We start from the raw sequence: 21,691 nt of genomic DNA, 5'->3' as shown, positions 1-21,691 counted from the left end.
ACATTTGTTCACTATTATCAATGACTGAGTTCATCAAAAGATTACAGTCTCCTCCCAATATTATATCATGACGGGTGCCAGCGGCTTGCAACATCCCTTCAAGATCTATACAAAAGCCCTGATCATCAGTGTTAGGTGCTTAAATATTAGACAAACTCAATCTTAGCTCCTGAATTTCTGCTAAAACAATAATGACTCTTCTTAATTTTTCTTTAATCTGTTTGAGACATTTGAATTGTAGATGTTTACTTATCAATGTAATGACTCCCCTGCTCTTACTTGAGCCAGCACTAAAGAAAACATGCCCACCCCATATCTTCCAAAAGTTTTCAGCTTCCTGCGGGAAAAAACAATATATCATATTTCTTAAGGAAGAAATAACCTTCCTTCTATTTATGGGGTGCTGAAGCCCATTCACATTCCATGTGGAGAGAGATAATCCACTCTTATTAACATTTGAAATTTGACCTATTAGTGTAACATGAGTGTAACAATCAAACCCCAAACTTCCCCCCAAACCAAACAAACATAAAAAAGAAAAACATGCGCATTAACCCCGCACCCGACGGCACCAACCGGTGTCCATCCCTCTAAACTCAAACAGTCCATGTATGCCTACTAGAATCTCCGTGACAACTTTACCATCGGATTGCTCAAGTCCGCTTCTATACACATTTTGTGAGACAGAATTACACAACAAAAACAATCTATAATACAAACACAAATAAATACACACAAAAATGTGTAGATTCATCCACATAACTGTACCTCCACAGAAGGTGTGTTACTCTACAGAACAAGCTATAGCTGCTATCAGAACCAGCACAAAAAACAAAAGGGGCTGTTCATTTCTTCTGGCATGGCAGTCAAACAAATGTTCAGTAAGCCAGCCCATTCATCTCATGAAAAAGACCGCAACAAAAGACCCATTTACTCCAATGTCCTGCAAGAGATATTTCACAAAACAAACTCCAGGCCACAGAAGGCACAGGAGCTTTGATTGATGTTTCAGAGTTAGGTGTATGATGTATCAGACACTCTGTATCATTTTGCCCCAGACTCTGTATTTTGGGTGACGGAGCAGTAATCAGTGTTGAGAATAGACACATAAATGAGTTGGGTCTTAACCAGTGTCATGATCACCTGACAAAAACCTTTAAGGGGATGGAGGATGGCTGTAGCGCCCTCATATCAGGAGTGGTGCTAGGAGATGGGAAGGGTGGCAAGGGTAATTTAAAAGACTGGGGAAGTTTAACTTGTTCGTGGAGAAATGGGGCAGATATCTGTAATTTATAGATGTGTTATTATCTTTGTATATTTATTTATTTTATTTGTGTGTGTGTGTATGTGTGTCTATATCATGTACGAACATGTTGTTGTTGGGGGCCAGGGTGGGATTGGGAGGGGTAATAGTGGTGGTTAATGTTGATTCTGTGTATATATGTTTTGTTTTCTATATTCAAATATGTGAATCAATATTGTTAATCTGAAAAATACAAAAGAATCAGGGTGTATCGAATCTCACTGGTTTATGACACAAATAGTAATAAAACTAGCAAAGTGCAAAACTCGCCATTCACACGTCCGCTCCTCGCATGGCGCCATCCTATCCCCTACTGTGCCACTTTAAAGACATATAGTTATGTTAGAAATATAGATTTGGCCTACTTTTTAATTTTGGGCCTCCATTGTCACTAGTCTTTACTGACACAGCACTTTTTTTCTTTTCCTTCTGCTCTCCTTATCTGAAGCTTAAGGATTTCTTAAGCTTGTCCTTTAGTACAAACTGGTTTAAACTGGTGATCTGATATCACTGGTATTCTGAGAGCGCTGTTTAGACTGGCACACAAATAGAGATGTCTGTTATCCTTGACGCACTAGTATAAATATGTTTGATTGTCAATAAACCTTTGAAGATGCTTTGATATAAATTTTGTGTCAGAGTCTCTTCCCTTGTAAGCATATATCTGAGCAAGAGGACAATGGAGAATGCTGGGGGCGAAAACTACGAACTACATAGATTATAGGAGAAATAATCTAACCACATTGGTGGCCAGTACATGGATTTCTCCAGACAGGTAAGAGAGACTTATTTCTGTTTTCACTCCTGTCCGCAGAGAAATACATTAGTTTTCGCCCAAAAGATCTTTAACATATTTCAGTATATGTTATTATAACAGATTGGTTCTTCCATTGGGAAGTGGGAGCCTCACAAGCTATAGATGTGGGAAGAGGAATAGATTAAATTATTTTCTGAAACTTTTCAGTGGGATCCTATTCCTATAGTACTCTTTGTGTCCTTTGCTTAGGAATTAATTTGTATACCTCTTTATACCAGAAAGAGTGGTCAGAGCAAAAGTAAGGCCTAAACATTTTTTTTTTGCAAATATTTGGTCATCAAATTGATTGTGTTTACTGTATCACTTAGGAGGAAAAATCTTTGTTGAGTTGTGAGAATGGGGAACAAGATAAATCAACTGGGGGAAACACCCAGAGACTGGATGTTCAGAAATAATAAAGGCTTTAACACAGAACCATTTTGGAGTAATCTGGCAGGATGATCAGAGGGTAAAACTCAAATACTGTAGATCCTTATCCAAGCAAAGGTTAATGTAAAACCGCAGACATGACTAGCATGAAATCTATGGTCATGGGAGGAGGGGGAGACCCAGCGTGGGATTATAATTACATGAAAACGTAATTTTCTATATGGAAAGACATGAAGCCATTTTGGTGGAAGGGCCCCAAAAAAAAGGACAGTATTCTGAATCAACAATCAACCTCTGGGTCATGGGCCAGCACGCTTCCGCTGCGCAAGTTGCTCTAGGTCTAACCTCTCTGCCGAGTGTCCCTCCTTATGTCTCTCCCCCTGAGTGCACAGAGGTGGGAGACACACAGGATCGGCCGCCGCAGTATGAGTCTGTTGTAAAACAACAGCTGTACCCTAATCTAAACGCTGTTGAAGAGTCAAAACATCTCTGAGTATTGAAAAAACACTCCCAACGCAGACTGTCAATCCCCACCTGTTAGCTCTTGTCCATGCATTTCCATTCGCAGGTCCCAAATGGCTACAAAATATCTCCTCTCTCGGTGACAGAAGCAATGGCTATCTGTAAAATAACTTCCAAACACTGTTAAGAAACCACATCAGTATGTGGCGGCGCTTAAACGTCTGACTTCATATAGTCAGCTAACAGGCAGAGACTGTCGTTTTATACTCTCCGAAACTCTCCCTTCGGAATACAATGAATGTGAGTTGATAAAAGAGGTGCCAGCATTAGATTAAAAAATGACAGATCACTGTTCAAAATGCATGCTTTTGTTATCATTCCTAATTCACATTTCTCATTCAATTCTCATAAGATTGGTGCAAAAATCTAATTTGATGATAACTCTGTATTTCCAGCTATTCTTTCTCTCACTACAGACACAGGAACTGCAGAGATAGCTGCTGAAACACAGACTGAAGAGACACAGGAATTAACTTATGTTAACCCAAAGTTGTGGGCCACCCAAAAAGACTAGGCAGGACTAATTGACGTCATTCCATACAGAGCTACTCCAGCAGGGCATCCTGGTTCCCACTCACTCACCATACAACAAACCCATTAACCCTATAAAGAAAGCAAATGGTACTTGGAGATTAACCAAAGACCGTAGGAAGATTGATGGTTTGATTAAGACATTATCTCCTATTGTACTGGATGTGCAGACTACTATTAATTCTCTTTCATCTAATCATGAATACTTTACAGTGATTGATTTATGTTCAGTTTTTTTCACTGTGCTAGTGGATCCTGTGACACAGCCACTGTTCGCATTCACACAGGGTGGGATCCGATACACGTGGACACGCCTTCCTTAAGGGTTTAGATATTCCCTGGCTTTTCTGCTGTAGTGCACAACGCCCTGAAAAATGCACAACTGCCTCCCGACACTTGCCTGTTGCAATACACAGATGATATTCTGGTCACTGGACAATCTAAAGACTTGTGTGCTGCTGCATCCCCCATTGTTTGCCATATCCTCGCTGCTGCAGGATTTAAAGTCTCCAAAACAAAACTTCAGTGGGTCCAGAGGAAGGTGGAATACTTGGGACATATCCTTACTGCCTGTCTCCACACAGAGTGAAAACTATCACTACATTCACTCATCCAAAGAACAAGAAACAGATACAAAACTTTCTAGGACTGGTGAATTATTGCAGATCCTGGGTGCTGAACTGTTCAACTATGATAAGACTTTGAGTCTACCTTGGGCTCAGACGAGAACATAACAGGTACTACTGAAATGACAGCCACTATCAAACACCTCAAATCTTCACTGAGCAAACCACCTGCATTTAGGCTACCTGACTATACTAAATAATCTCATCTCTATGTGCATGAATATGGGGGCATAGCCATGGGGATCCTAGCCCAAGAGCATGGTGATATCTACAGACCTGTTGCATACCTGTCCAAAACACTTGATGCAGTTGCAAAGGGACTTCCTGGTTGTCTGTGTGAAGTGGCTGCCACAGCTCTCATGGTACAAGATGCTGAGCGAATCGTCTTATCACACCCCCTTGTGGTGCACACGTCTTATCAGGTAGGAGCTATAAAGCATAACATGTGACTCAACATATGTGCAAATAAGGTCAGGGTATGAAGCAATCTTATAAGCAACTGCAAATTTAATCCTAAAACCTACATCCATTGTGCATGTCCCTACTGTACATTTACATAAACTTTTGATTGAAGGTGAATCGTGGAATAAGTTTCCACTGCTATGCTGACGATACACAACATTATATTTCTTCAAAACCTGATGAGATTTCACAATACTCAAAATTAGCAGAGTGTATCAAGGAAATAAAAGATTGGATGGCCAGAAATTTCCTTCTACTCAATTCTGACAAAACAGAGGTTCTAATTATTGGACCAAAAAACTCTAAAAATAAGCCGCTAAAATATAATTTGACTCTAGATGTACTGTTACATCATCTTCAACAGCGAAGAACTTAGGTGTTATATTTGATACCAATCTGTCCTTTGAAAATCAAATTACAAATGTTTGTAGAACAGCATTCTACCACCTAAGAAATATTGCTAAATTAAGGCATATGCTCTCTGTTGCTGATGCCGAAAAACTAATTAATGCATTCATGACCTCAAGACTAGATTATTGTAATGCATTACTGGGAGGATGTCCAGCAAGATCAACAAATGAACTTCAATTAGTTCAAAATGCAGCAGCCAGAGTGCTAACAAGAACCAAGAAATATGATCATATTAGCCCCATTTTATCATCATTACATTGGCTACCTGTTAAATTCCATATTAATTTTAAAATTCTGTTAACTATGTACAAAGCTTTGAATGGTCTAGCTCCGCAGTACTTAAGTGATCTTCTACCATGCTATATTCCATCACGTTCATTAAGATCGCAAAATTCTGGCCTGTTAATAGTTCCTAGAATATCAAAATCCACAAAAGGAGGTAGATCCTTTTCATATTTGGCTCCCAAACTATGGAATAGTCTCCCAAACACTGTTCGAGATGCAGACACACCTCTCAGTTTAAGTCTAGACTAAAGACTATAGACTTAGCCAGGCATACACCTAATTTATCCTCCAACCCACAATTAGGCTGCTTTTGTTGGGTCTGCCGGAACCAGAAACCAGAAACAGTGATCATGATCTCTAACTCTGCAATAAATTTAATGGCATCTATGCTTACATCTTTTTATTTGTTTCCCTGTCTCAACCTCGGGACTCCTATCCTGAGGTCACCAGAACCGGCTGGATCCAGCACCATTCCTGCTTCATGTTGGATTCCACTGCTACATGTCGCTGAATGATGATGACTAAATGCAGCCGGTGCCAGCCATATATCACTTCAGTCTATTATGATGGACTTCAGAGGATGAACTGATGCCAACTCCAACCTGCATCACCTCGGTCTATTGATGGACTACGATCTTCAAATGGAATGCATAGACTAACTATTGCCAACAAAAGCCTTCATCAGCCAATTAACAAGGACAATTGCATCTATGTGAACTTCTGCAATTAATCAAGATGGACTTCAAAGACATTGGTCATTAATCTTACAGTTCAAACACAATCGATGTTTAAACACTGACCCTTAACCCTTACTTAGTTTAATAATTTTAAACCATGATTTTAACTATACATAAGTAATATTTACATTACATTCATAATGTTAGCCAGAGGGGAACTGGCCCCCACAGTGAATCTGGTTTCTCACAAGGTTAATTTTCTCCATTAATCAACATCTTATGGAGTTTTGTGTTCCTTGCCACAGTCGCCTCAGCTTGCTCACTGGGGTTATTAGTACAATTATTATTTAATTATTTTTAAACACGATTAAGAATCGTATTTTATCTAAATTGCACAATGATGATTCATCGACTTTATAGACATTACAGTTGTTAATGCTGATCTTCTGTAAAGCTGCTTTGAAACGATGTGTGTTGTGAAAGGCGCTATACAAATAAAATTGACTTGACTTGACTTTAGGGGATCCTTAAAACAGTTCAGAGGTCAAGAGTTTAGGGGTGCAATAAAGCTCTGCAGAAAAACATGGGAGCTGTCCAACGCATCTCTCATTCTTTGAACAGGTTTCTTATAGCCTAATAATTTTTCATAGATTTTTTTCACTACTTATTAGAACTGATGTCTCTATAAGTAGAGTAATTTCATGTGATTCAATGTGCCACAGTAAGATGGTTTCAAATGAAGTATGCATATAGTCTGGAAGTTCCCTTATAATTGTTCATATTTTTCTTTTCTACTTGTTAGACATTTTTTTTCAGTAGGTTTTTAAATTGGAATAATCACATATTCTCCAAAAGGCCACAGTAAAGGGCATCACATGAACTTTGTAGCAAAAATCACATTAGGCACAAGTCACTTAAAGTGTGTTTGTGTGTGTGAATATGAATGTCAGATGGCCCCTCCTCACATTCCAGGCCACAAGCTAAGGACTTCACCTTAACAAATTATGAATGATCCGATCAGACCATTCAATAAATAAAAAATATGTAAATTGGAGGGAGGTGGTCAACTGAGTAATCTGAAGGATTTGTAAGATTCAGATAACTTGTAGAGTTATCAACACAAGGAATAGATTTTATTTATAGATTTTATTTACAAAAGAGACAAGAGTAACTAACAAACTACCAAACGGTATATTGTAAAGCAAGGGCGAGTCTAGCCCCTTTTTAGGGGTGCTTTTAGCACCCCTAAAAAGGAGCTCAGCACCCCTAAAACTTGGAGTAAGAAATGTTGTTATTCTAAAATTTGTGTTCGCCTTTGACAAGGTTAAATAATGTCCAAAACATACTCCGTAGTTTGTGGTTTAAAATGTATGTGTTAAGGATGAAAATGAAAACATCCCCTCTTAGCAAATGGTATCATCCTCTTCTCTTCTTCTACTTCTCCTCTGTACCTGCACCGCTCAGCACGACCATCATCCAGCTCGAAACACACGCAGAGTGAGAACCCGTTATGTAGTGTTGTGAATCAACTAAGTTGCTCCAAAGCTGTGTCTCACACTTCTTTCCTTTTACCTAGAGTTGTTCCGATTCTGAAACCATATCGGTGAGTACTGGAGTCAGTATCCTGAATCACCATTGTACACCTATAATAAGTGTTTATTTTCTGACTATTTTAGTCCAGCGGGTCGCCGCCGCTGTGGAGTAGCACAGGACCTGGGTGACTCGTCCATAGTCATAAACGGAGAGAAGTAGCGCCGATTACAATGTTCTTCCGCAAGACGCATGCAGTTCTGTTTATTAACTGCTAGAGTGTGAAACAAAACAGCAGCGCGACAAATAAACTGCGTACCTGTATAGTGCGTACGTATGTCTCTGTTGGTAAAGTTTATCATTAATTTGATACTCATTTTAACAATCAGGAGTCATGTAAACATGACATCACGTGCGTCTTTTCTGGTCAGTCGTCATGGAAACATGAAGCCCTGGCGTTTGGACCAGAGTAAAACAAACATATCACTGTATACCACCAGTAAGTGTGAAAACACTCACTGTGGCTTTTTAAATGAATTGTTATTCATTCCTAGATTTATATCTGTTATTTTTCAGTTGTGGCTGACTATCAAACTAGACAATAAAAGAAAGTTTAATGTTTTTCTTTTGCTGTATTTATTCATTCCTCACACACAGAGGATTTAACCTGCACCAGGCTTAACTCCTGAACTCCTACCATTACTCTCTCTCTCTCTCTCTCTCTCTCTCTCTCTCTGTGTGCGTGTGTGTGGCCTGCCAGTGAGCAATGGACATACGACAGTTCTTTAAAAGAAAAAAGACAGATTCAGGTGAGAGACTAGAGACAGTCCATAATAACCTCTGTCTTGTTTTTTTGTTCTTCTGAAAAGTGTTAAGCTAAAGTAACAGATAATGCAAACCAGCTATCTGTTATCTAGGCAATCCCCTGCTTTTATTTTTTTATTTTTTATTTTAAACCCACAATGGAGAATACAGCTTCTCTTGTGAAAGGAATTTGTGATTTAAAAAAGTTTCTAAGCCCAATAATAATAATAATAAAGACATTTAAAATGGCACGCCTCTGTGTGCCTTTTGATCATATGTAAGAGTCTGTAAATGGTCTCCAGAATATTTTTGTGACATGACAAACTGACCTCAACTCTCCTGCCTACAATATATTTGTGTATGATTGTCAGTGCCAAGGGAAAGAGAGGGAGATGGAGAAAGGGAAAGGGAGAGCATGCAGGAAGAACCAGGTGAGGAAACAACAACAATAAATTGACATATAGTGAATAGTGGCAAGCAAAACAGTAACTACTCATACTCCTATACTAAGTTATTGGCATTAAGTAGCCTATATTACATTTGCTTTTTGTAACATTATTTTATACCACATTTTTTCATAATAAAGGAGGAGGAAAACAACAGGGAGAGTCCATAAGGGATGAGAGGGAATTGACTAGTGAAAGAAATGAAGCGGCAGAGGGAGTGCAACATAGAGACCACCAAGCCAAAGCAGCAGAGACAGAAGAGAGCTGTTCAGACTTAGGGGATAAGGACACTGGTTCTAAACAGTTAAAGCTCTCTCAATACCCTCATACTCAGTTTGGCACACAAAAAAGAGCCTTTCAAGAACCATTTTTGTAAATAATTTACAGAAGATGAATTACATTTTGTTGTCCAAGTACCTGTTACTTTGTTCAATGACAATAAAGTTGAATCTAATCTAACCAATCTGATGACTGTTGATACAAAAGGAGGCACATGGAGTTAACGGTCAGGAAAACCAGCTGAGTGAAGAAGGTTTTGTGTTTGTTACAGGGGGCTGTCTGTGTGAACTCTCACAATTAAACTGGTGCTCTGAAAAGGTCTAAAAAAAAAAAAAAAAAAAATCTGGATTTTGGAGTTAGTTGAACCAATGTTAAAATGATAAAGTTATTTTTCAATAGACATATTTTTTATTTTTGTGTGAAAAGAGGGTGGGTGGTGGCAGTGGGGCTCATTGGGTGCTCAGCACCCCTAAAGCTCTGACCCTAGAATCGCCCCTGTTGTAAAGAATACTAGGAATAGAAAGGATGTTGTTATGGTAGAGCATGGCAATTATCTTAAGGAGGATAAACTGCTGCTCTCTGTTAATAAGGTAAAAACCATATTCCTAATTAAACAAATAACTTTTGCCCCCGGTAGAAGAGACACTTGTGGGTTATCTCTCGCCTGGCTTCATCGCAAAAAAGACTTACTCTCCCCACAAAGCCGTGCAGGACCACCTCCACGCTTGAGGGGAAGGCTTATCAGGCAGAAGGTCAGGCTGGTGCTGCCCTGCACACTATGGCAGTGCTACAGACTGAAGGGTACCAACTGAGGGACACTGGGCTTTCACCTGAAGTTATTAAGACCATTCTAAGTGCTAGGTCTCCCTCTACTAGAAGAAGCTATCAGCAGGCACATGCCCAGCCACTCTCAGGGTTTATGTGGCTGCTCTATCGGCTTGCCATGCCTTGACTTTGGGGAGACATCCCCTGCTCACGGAGCCATACATTTGAAACCTCCTGCTAGGACCAGGATCCCTTCATGGGGCATAGCAATAGTCCTTGAGGGTCTGGTTCAGACCCCATTTGAACCTCTAGAGTCAACATCTGATAAACTTCTGACTCTCAAGATGGTTTTTCTTATGGCAATTACTTCTCTAAAAAGAATTGGGGATCTACAGGCTCTGTCCGTCTTGCCATCCTGCTAAGATTTTGCCCCAGGAATGGCTAAAGCAATATTGCACCCTCACCCTGACTACCGGCCTAAGTTTCCTTTCTCGACCGCACTCTCGAAGCCTTCTGCTCCCCGCCGTTTATAACGCCTGAGCAGGAAAGACTTCACGGACTGTGTCCAGTCCGTGCCCTTCAGACTTATGTCCACTGCACTAGCCAGGGGTGGCCGCCACTAAGCAAACCATGTCACATTGGGTGAGGGATGCTACTGCCCTGGCCTACGAGGCGCACGGTCAAGCTTCGCCAGTAGGTATCAGGGCTCACTCTACCAGAGGGGTCGCCTCCTCTAAAGCTTTGGCCAGAGGTTTCCCTCTGCAACATGTCTGTAATGCGGCGGGCTGGTCCTCTCCACATACATTCATAAGATTCTATAGTTTGGATGTTCATGCTACTCTTGGATCTTTTGTCCTTGAGTCTACATCACAAGCTCATGTCTGAGACCTCTCGTGCTCTTGTGAGCACAACTACACAACCATAAGAGGTCCGAACATCCACAGTGTGGCGGCGTGGGTATTCTCGTTCACAAAGCGCTAAATCAGCGCATCATCTCGTTCCACTTTTATCAGTGAACAGTTAAGTAACCCAAGATGTTTCAGTTGCCAAATGGCCAGGCTAATCAACAAAACTTGTTTGATGGTCACAAGACATCCTGTATAGTCTTTAACACATAGGTTTTAGGAATGCTAATCAAAAGGTGACTAATGGTCAACTGTGTGCAGGTAGATGGCAACATCTCTGCAGGGCTGTCGTTTTTAGCCTTATCTGATGGCAAAAACCTTTTATTAAAGTTTCTATTGGTCTCTGAAGAAGAATAAACCTGCAAAATGACTAATTACATATCATTGCATGAATCTGTAAGTTGGGACTATACATATTTATTGGATGGCAATCCTGCCCTCAATTAAATAGTTTGTCCAATGAGTTATTTTTTTAAAGTGATAATGCAAATTTGTTTTAAATTGATAATATATATATAGCCCTACAATTGAGAAACTTGAAAAAACTGTAAATGAAACATTAAACTTAACATGACTTGTTCACAATCATTATTAGGAAAGGCCAGGTGTAACAAATATCAAAGCTTTATAAATGTCCAAAAAATCATGGGCTCCTCTAAGCTGCTGCATAGCACTCTGAAAATTAAAATAAGTGATGCCGTCGAGGAAATTTTCCAGTAGTCAAATAGACACTCAAATAAAGGATTAGACTCACAGTTCTTTTCCCATCAAAAAGGATTTAATTCAGCCAGGAGAGAAACCAAAACAACAGAGAAGTTTCTCAAAAAACACTTTGTAGCAGTACATCAATACATACCCATTTCAAGGAACTTTAAAAATATTTGATCCTTAAACCTGTCCATTTAATTAATCTATCTATTATGTACAGGCTGTTAAGAAGAAATAGTTGCTCATATCACAACCCAACATAAAAAAATATTTTATTGACAATATAGCATTGAAACAACTGCACGATGGGGCGTCCCCATTTATGATGTTTGCAGATTCATCAGAATACACTAATACATTCAAGTGACATTTAAAAAGCAACAACACATAAATACAAAGAGGAATCAAGCATATTTCAGTAAAAATGTATTCATAATCTTATGGATCAACTGATTTTGAAACCTGCTGTATATGTAAAGTTAATAAATAATAGAAGAAAGCTGAATGGCTGAGAGGGATCTTCTCCAAAATGGGCCCTTGGTAATCTCATTCATCTCTATGGATTAATATGACATGTTCACAGGTGAATAACGGAACACCACAGTAAAAATGCATGAAACTTTGCATGTTTATTGTCCAGGGGACTGGTTATCATTGGCCAGTGTCAGTTTTAACTTACCCTTAGAGATGACTGAGAAAGAGCCCCTAATAATTCAAATTGAGATTTTATAGATTCAATTGATTTATCAAATAATTTAAACAAATTTGACAGTTCACATGCTTATATAAGTTCCACATGTACAGAATGCTGTAATAAAATGTTTTTTATTGTGATAGTCCATTACATTTTCTATCACACCACAGCTTCATATAGTCCAAAATTAAAGAAACTCATGTTTCCATTTATTTTGATAGTACATTGCATCTGTCAAACCACAGTGATGCAAGTGGCTAAAGATAAGCATATTCATGTATCCACATTTATGCACTCAACTATAATCAGAATATAATCATATACTTCATATTCATGTAATCAGCTTATATGGCATTATCACTGTATTTATAATTAATGTATTCCATGTAGCCCATTCTTGACTCCTGTGTTTATACATGCATGTTTCCAGATGAGCCCGTTAGAGGGTGGAGTGGCCGAGGACCAAGCTACGGCATATCGGAGAACTCGCGAGTGTTACTACATTGTTACTATGTGCCAGATTTTCTTCTTTAACCATCTTATTTACTTTGCCTTTCTAGTTGTCTGCAAAGGAGGTGTATAAGGTCCATCTATTAAGGCAAATTAAAAAAAAAATGACATGGACCTTATACAGCTTCAGCTAGAGGAGAAAAGGATGGCCATTAAAAAGGCCAAACTTGAAATACACCTACTGGAGCATCGCCTTAAGGTGAGAAGAATCATATGTGAACATATTTTTTATTTTTGTGTGTGTATAAAGCAATAAATACAAATCTGTCATGTCTCTTTTATTTCAGGATATGAAGAAATAGAACAGATTAAATAAAGTGATTTTGACAAATCATGTCTCTAAGCATTCTGCCATCTCTGTGGTCTGCTAGATTCAATGGGTGTTGTTCTTGGTCATCTTCATCAGGACAGGGGGGATGCCTCTCTCCTCTTATTGTGGCAATGTTGTGAAGTACCACACAAGCAACTGTGATGTCACATGCCCTATTTGGAGTGGCCCTGAGCCCACGCAGACACTGAAACCTCGCCTTCAGAACGCCGTCATCTCCACCTTGGCCCGTTCTGCTGTGAGACAGGTTGAAGTGTGTCTGTGGTCCGGGCTCAGGATCAGGGTAGGGTGTCATCATATAGGGGAGGCAAGGGTATCCTCTGTCCCCCAGCAAGTAACCATAGAAGTGTCCTGTAATGTTTGAGGTGTTTTGTAAATGTAATAAAGACTACAAGCATTTGTCTAACAAAACGTACCCTGTTGAAATTTGTTGCACAGAGATGACTCTCTAAATATTCTGGCATCATGTACAGACCCAGGCCATTTTGCCTCAACATTAGTGATGAGGTGGGTTGCATCACATATTACCTGTGGAGAACAATACGTTTATTATTTGTAACTCCAATATTAAGGAGCCAAAATATAGCTATTACCTGCACATTGATGCTATGCACAGACTTCCTATTAACATAGTCTACCTCATTGATAGATGGAGCTTTAATAGGTGCCATCAATGCACCAATCACGTTTGGGAACCCTGAAATTAAGATTAATTACAAGTTTAAGAAGTCTGTGTAGCTTTTACGTGTGTGTGTGCAGTCAAAATAAACCTATTAAGAAATGTCATTTAATTGAAGTAGATGACAGAATTTCTGAGAGCAAACCTGCCACCCTGTGGAATTCTTCTTTAATAAAGCGCACAGGTTTATGGCCAGGGAACTGTACAAAAGTGTGTAGAAACCGTTTCAGTGCCATGCATACTGTACGACCGGCTCTACACACTGTTGCCTTTCCCACATGCTCTGCATCGCCCACATTGTAGAGAAAACTCCCCGTAGCAAAAAAGCGCAGAGCAATACAAAGAATTTGTTCGGCGCTAAGCGCTGATCCGCGGTTTGTTACGTTTGAGATGTGTGGTTTTAGTAGGTTTGTTAAATAAATTAACGACTCCCTAGAAAAACGATAGCGCTCCTGCAAATATTCGTTAGGATAAGAAAAGACATCGATACGTGGTCTTATCACCCTCTCACGGCGAAAAAAACCCCGTTTAATCTGTGCCTCTACGTACGTCCACAGGATCCTCATCAAAAGGGCACGCCATGCTCGGAAACCTCTCTGAAACAAACTAACCCTGCAACATAACCTGCTCCGGAGCAGGTTATCATCAGAGAGACAGTTGCTATGGTTACTTACATAACCCGAAAGTTACCTCCATTTTTGGAACCGAAAGCAGAGGTTATCCGCTTACTCCTAAAGGGACATTCTAAAACGCTTAACGTGAAAAACGCTTAACGTGGCTTACTGCACTAAGTCAGTGATATTAAAAGACCAAACTCAGTATACATCATATTAATAAACCATACTATGTATAAAAAGTAAGATGAGTCCAAAATATGAACGCAACGCGTTTAATTACACGTTAAGCATTTTCTTCCCATAGAAAACCGTTATAAGAAAATGCTTAACGTGGCTTACTGCACTAAGACAGTGATATTAAAAGACCAAACTCAGTATACATCATATTAATAAACCATACTATGTATAAAAAAGGAAGATGAGTCCAAAATATGAACGCAACGCGTTTAAATTACACGTTAATCATTTTCTTCCCATAGAAAACCGTTATAAGAAAACGCTTAACGTGGCTTACTGTACTAAGACAGTGATATTAAAAGACCAAACTCAGTACACATCATATTAATAAATATGATTATATTTTTATATAATATTTATAAATATAATATAATATATATATATATATGTGGAATAATATAATATATATTTTATAGTATATTAGTACAGTAAGCCACGTTAAGCGTTTTCTTATAACGGTTTTCTATGGGAGGAAAATGCTTAACGTGTAATTAAACGCGTTGCGTTCATATTTTGGACTCCTCTTACTTTTTTATACATAGTATGGCTTATTAATGTGATGTAACCTGAGTTTGGTCTTTTAATATCACTGTCTTAGTGCAGTAAGCCACGTTAAGCGTTTTTCACGTTAAGCGTTTTAGAATGTCCCCTCCTAAACTTACCCGGGTAAGTCACATAACCTGCTTTCTGGAATACACCCCTCTGACCGTCGTGTTTATGTCTTTTAAGTTTATCATTAAAACTATTATTTATATCCTCCTTTCCATTATTCCTTCCACTTTACCGCAGCTTTCGCATTTCAATAGGTCATAATATGACCCGACACCTGCACAACTGCATCAATTGTGCAGAAACCGCTGTACCAAAAAAAGGAAGTCTTTCTTGGCACAGCCTCAAGAAGGTATGAAGACATTAAATTAAATTTTGGTTTTCAGACTAACATCTGAACCCTATAGCTCTTCTGATCTCCGAATTTGAGGTCTCATCTTGACTAATGAACTAAGTAAATGGAAAAAAGTTAAAAGTACAAAGACAAGACTTTGTATTATTAGGTTTATTCCAGGACTTAGTCCTTGGATATATCTACTTAACATTTTATAATCAAACATTTTTCTTTATTGCTCTTATTTTAAATACATTTTATTCATTTATAATTTTTTTACAAATTAAAGATTGTTATTCCTTGTTATTACTTCTACAAATCATCTGATTTTTGAAGTAATTTTACATCTGCTGGATCTCACTGCATCATATTACAAAAATGGTTTTTATTTCATTAAAACGGAAGAGGCACGGCCCCTTTAAAAAGAGCGTGAATGCGATGCTGGCAAACGCGGAAGCGTCAGGTCTTTTACCTAGCGTAAGAAGCTGCGAAATAACTGGACAGCCTCGTAGTAAGCGTACTACAGCGGTTCTGTACACGTTCCACAATTCTATCTTGTACTCGCAACACAAATGTGCTCATCGCTCGTTTTGGTTTGCGAACGTGTGCTTTGTTTAGGCAAGCACAGTGTATATTAAAAGTTTTTTTTTTCTTCTAACAAATCAACAGAAAATGGTGTTCACAACTGATTTTACTTCCGTATTTGGATTATTTCCGAGTGAAACAATATTTAATGAGAGAAAAAAAAAAACCATGTATGACAGTACTGGAGTTGAGAAATAATAGACTTGCTGACATCAGCTGAAAAAAATAAATACAAATTATTACATTTGGATGAAATATTATGATGATTACGCACAGATAAATTGTTCACAATAAGACCAGGGACATGTATTAAAGGCAAGCAAATAGAGACTATATTAATTTCATGTTGATTTGAAACCCCTTTTTTGGCTTTAATCAAACAAATACACATTTTCAAGATTCATCTTTTTTACGGATATTCATAGACTTTCAGAGAAATACATCAGTATGGATTACAAAATGTCATTCATTGTCATAAAATTGTTACTTTCTAAAAACTCTAAAGACATTTAAATGTCATACATGCCATTTTTATATAATCTTCGAGTCAAAGCCTGTCTCATCTGGAAATTGCTCAAATCTGTGGCGTTTAATGTTGTGATATCATCAGGCAACTCAGTAGGACAGTAACCCAGAGGTCAAGCAGTGATGAGGCATGCCACTGGACCTGCAGAATGACGCATGTTCCATCAACAGTTAATGAGTAAATATGTGATTGCACACTGAAATCGGTATCCGTAGCATCTCTGATGGTCAGAGATCAGTTATGTTGATCTCAGGTGGGATTAAAAGTAGCTCTGCAGTGGTTCACCGAGGATAGTCTCCATCTCTTGAATTACCTTCTGCACCTGTTGTTCAACTTCTTCACACTCATCTGGAAAACAGAGACAGTATGAATAAAACAGCACTTAAAAATAAATTCTGTAGTGTTTCTGATAAAAACGTTTTACACAAAGAAATGACTAGTACTCAAAAATGAAACAGCAAATGAAAGAATTTACAGCGTTCTTAAAATGTAACAGCTCAATGCAGCAATAGATACAGACTAACATGACAGAGCATTGGATTACATTGTGCTGTAAAAGTTCTTACCCTCCATGAGTTCAGCCAGGAATGGGATGGTTTCTGGCAGCAGAACCATGTAGTTCTCCTTCAGCTTGCAGGCCAACTCCAGCAACATCACCAGTGCTGAAAAACGTACCTGACCAACAACATGAATATGGATATTTACTTTCACTTCACAATACATTATACGAGATTCGTGAAGTCATGATGGGAACCAATTCACTAATCAAGAGAACCGCGGCCAAAAAAGCTCTGCAGAGACCGGCAACTCCCATGACACACTGTGAACAGTATATCTGAATATATTGCACTATATTTTAGATATATTGTTTCTAAACTTATAATCAACTACTTTAAATAAATAGTTTTTAAATATATATTTCCACCATTTAAATTTAATTCACAATGCTTTATGGAGCTTTAGTTCATTCATAAAAGGTAGAACACAGACTTGTTTCTTTGTCTGATTTTCAAATAATGTTTTGCTTGCAAGTTTGTAATGTTTTGATTAACTTCAGAGCTAGTTGGTTTGGTTCTTTTTAAATCCCTATTGAAGAAATTAATGGGAAAAATACATCTGGAACCAGGATGGCTAAAATAGTAGGCAAGTGTATACAGCCAGCAAAAGACTAATTTCACAGTACCCACTCTTTTGCAGTTTGAATCGATTGTGATAACTTTAAAGTCTTTTGATGTGGCACTGTAGATTAGCATAGTGGTTCAGGATAAACTGGCTCACTCCTGATTTCTTTGTGTTTATCACTAGTGCAGTCCAATCATAAAATAGCTTTTTTTTCTCCCAATATTGTGTCACTACTTTAGATCTTGTCATTTTTTTTTTCTTTACAATACCAGTCAAAATTGTTGGCATACCATTAGTTATGTTTCTTGAGATCTTAAAACCCCTTAGATATTAGGCTTATGCTTAAATTAGACTTTAAATTGTGATTAGGTGTCAATTTCTTTAAAATGTTTTGTAATTGGCACACCAGACAAAGTAAAAGCAGCCAACAAGTTTTGTCCAGCATACTTGGGAACTCCTTCAATACTGTTTAAATTAATATTCCAGATTCAATTCAAGTTAAGCCCAAACAATTCAAGTTAAGCCCAAACCATATTACAATTTTTTAAATAATGTTGAATTCCACAAAAATACATTTTCAACTTGTCCGTCCTTTTCTTTCTTTCTATATATATATATATATATATATATATATATATATATATATATATATATATATATATATATATATAAAAACTCAAATCTGGGAAACAGTGAGTCACTTACAATGGAAGAGAATGGTATGAATAAGTATAGTCAAGTCATATAGATAAGAGACATAAACAATAGGCATGTCACTATGATTGTAGTGTGATAAAATCACTTTTATTTAGTTATATCCAATTTTACAACTTTGGTGCCATGACAACACAATGCTGTAAACTCTAAAATGACCATTTAACCTCCTGAGACCACTGTGTGGCTTCTGTGTGTATTTTCCATTACATTTTTTGATTTGTAACAAGTAGCACCTAATTAGGCCAACAATGCTCCTATAGAAGTTCACGGAAATCAACACCATGGTGTTTGGTCACGTGACTCCGTGCGTCAGAAGTTTAATCCTTAAATGACTCCTTAGAGTTTCCTGAACAGTATGCAATGGGTTTAATTTAAATTATGCATTGCGTAAAACTAATCCAAAATATCACGTCCTTGGATGAGGCTGAGGGGTAGCATGAGGATAATGACAATTTTAACAACATTACAACTCAAATAACAGATTTAACAGAATAATAATTATTTATAAAAAAAATTATAATCTTCAAATTTCTGCTTTAAAACCTTCCAAAAATAGGCCCCATTCACTTCCATTGTAAGTGCATCACTGTAACCTTTTTTTATATATGTACATTTTTATAGGAGGGACGAGTCAAAATTATTTTTGTGGTAATCAACATTATGCTACAAATGCTGTCGATTGAGCTTAACCCTCTGGGGTCGACAGACGCGCCGGCGAGTCCAGCTGGATTTTTCCGTAATTACAGTGTAAACAACAAAATTCTCTGTCGTTTTGGGGCATACAGATAAGTGTAAGTCATCATTAGAGACTATAAAGGGTCTACTTTTATTTGTGTACACTCACAATAACAACAAAACCTTGTGCTTTTGTAAAATAAAGAAAATATAAAGGGTGAGCTATCGGCAGTCTCTGGGTTCGCGAGCATATTTCTGAAACACGTCACAAAAATGAACTGAAACTCTGTGAATACTTATCACACAAACATGAAACATGTCTAAAGAAAGCTTAACATATCTACTTTAAATAAAACAATAAAAAATGTAAAACATATATTCTCCTGCAATGTAATCTGTATGAAACAAAATGACGTATAGTTTCACCTGGCTCAGCTAATTATCTCTAATGCGATCACACCCACCACCATTCATACGCTAATATGCTGAGACGATCAAATCAAATGGTAAACGCCCCCGACTGTGCCTTAAAAACAACGTTCATTCACTTTTTCTGCACGTTTGAAAGACAGTACGATACACAAGTGAGAAAACTCCTGGATAGTGACGAAGAGTTACAATTTTCCTCAGAAGAAGAGCAGGACTCCGATGAACGTTTGTATTTTGAAAATAGACTTGATCCAGACAAGGATACAATTTCGGATGAGTAAGTCATTATGTTTTCATTAGTTGACATGCTATTTTATATAAACAGGTACATATTTTACTAGTGGGACTGCTTCCAGATTTGCCAGCCAGGATTCAGAGTACTGAAATATGTCCTAATAAGGCAAGTTTTTGTTACATTTAAATACTGTTTCGGCTAAAGCAGGAATTTAAATTGTATGCTGTATGATATAAATATGATATGTAATATGATATAAAAATAAAAATACGATATAAAAATAATATGAATGTTTAGATATTTTAACTAGTGTTTATGCTGCCTCATTATCATCAATGCTTGTGCTTGATGTGTGTTCAGGTTAAATGAGGGGGTTCAGGGTTGCCCATATTAAAAAAAAATCACCATCTTATAATGATTTCTGAAGGATCAAGTGACACTGAAGACTGCAGTAATGATGCTGAAAATTCAGCTTTGATCACAAATTGCATTTTACAATATATTCAAATAGAAAACTGTTCTTTTAAATTGTAAAAGCTCAAAATATCACTGTTTTTACTGTATTTTGGATCAAATAAATGCAGTCTTGGTGAGCAGAAGACACTTCATTTAAACGGTAGTGTTTATCTAAAATTAAGTAAAGAAAATGTATAGTCAGATTACTTCTTTTAACTTAAAACTTGATTTTGAAAATTAAGTCTCCTCAAATTCATTCTCTTTGTCACATTCCTTATTAATAGGCCCAGGGGAGGGGTCTTTTGTGTCCTCAGGTGTGAATTACAATCAATATTCATTATAGATCACGCCTCCTCGCATAGGACCTTTTTAACACTATAAGTGTCTTACAAAAGTTCAATTACTATATTGTTTTGTATGAATGAGTGATCAGGATGGTTTTCACATCATTTTGTAGCAAAAACTCTAGGCTACAAGATCCAGTTCTCAAAAGTCTTGTGGACAAATGTTTAGTATGTGTTATATTACCTTATTTCAATGACTTAAACATTTAGTTTTTTCAAAAACCATGCATAAACGTTATTTTCTCAAAAATACAAACATGTACACACGTTGCTCACATATTATTGTAGCCCAGTTTGTGCTGAATACAGTGTTATCAGACTTTATCCATTAATGTGTTTTTAAGCAACTGAAAAAAGCTCAAATGTCAAGGCATGTCAAAACATCTCCAGGGACCAAAACACCCCCATACCCCAGAGGGTTAACTTGTATTGAACCTGGAAAATTCTTCTTTTCCAATTCCAATCTTTTGAAAAAGCTCAATATAAGACAAGATGAGTAGCATTTCGATTTAAAAATTATCATTACATAACTTCTATACATACATGTATGTGTGTTACTTTATATTTTGGATGACTGTGCACAAAATTGAAACAAAAATTAAGCACACTGCACAACAGAGACAAACTAATTCTGCAGATTCAATCTCTTGCAAGTTTGGCACAGTTTCAATTGTGATCCATTTATGATATTGTGATTCATTGTGATATACTGAATCATGATGCAGTACATGCATCACTGTTACTGTTATGGAGTCAGTGATATCCAGCCCTATGTATCAGTCTCACTGAGCATGTGTATACCTTTGGTGAGCTGTGACGAGTCTTCAGCAGAATCTGATAATTGAGAATTTTCCACTGCGAATCGTCTCCCATGGCAACAGCAAACTGTGCGATACAAGGCACCAGATGTTTGGTGATGTGGGTCTTATAGGTCACCTCTCCTCCCAACATGTTCTCCAGCTTCACAAACACAAGAAAGAAACTCATTAGACCCAATAATGACAGCACAAAACATTTTACCTTCCCCAAATGTCATCGTAATGTGAAAAAAATCTAATTCTCATTACTGTACAACAGGGATGGATTACCAACCAGGACAATGGGGCCAGTTCCCAGGGGCCCTTGACTGCCCTGGGGTTCACTGAGCTTTAGGCTGTGCAATCTAGTTTGGTGATCCCCCAGTGCTTGAAAACACTTTTGGGAATGAACAATGA

The 21,691-nt window shown here is 37.7% G+C and overlaps 1 protein-coding gene across 1 annotated transcript in view; it reads right to left on the bottom strand.

Annotated features, from left to right (window-relative positions):
• Positions 1-16,068: 16,068 nt before the first annotated feature.
• heatr1 (HEAT repeat containing 1) overlaps positions 16,069-21,691 on the bottom strand; it is a 151,485-nt gene continuing 145,862 nt past the window's right edge. The window contains exons 43-45 of the mRNA XM_052103324.1: positions 21,279-21,437; positions 17,066-17,174; positions 16,069-16,847 (exon numbers count right to left, since the gene is read on the bottom strand). Of these exons, the coding sequence (XP_051959284.1) occupies positions 16,759-16,847; positions 17,066-17,174; positions 21,279-21,437 (357 nt within the window). The 3' untranslated portion in view covers positions 16,069-16,758. The remainder of the gene's footprint in view (positions 16,848-17,065; positions 17,175-21,278; positions 21,438-21,691) is intronic.

Source organism: Xyrauchen texanus, chromosome 33, assembly GCF_025860055.1.
Source record: "Xyrauchen texanus isolate HMW12.3.18 chromosome 33, RBS_HiC_50CHRs, whole genome shotgun sequence".
Lineage (NCBI taxonomy): Eukaryota > Metazoa > Chordata > Actinopteri > Cypriniformes > Catostomidae > Xyrauchen > Xyrauchen texanus.
This window is presented reverse-complemented; position numbering and strand designations above follow the sequence as displayed.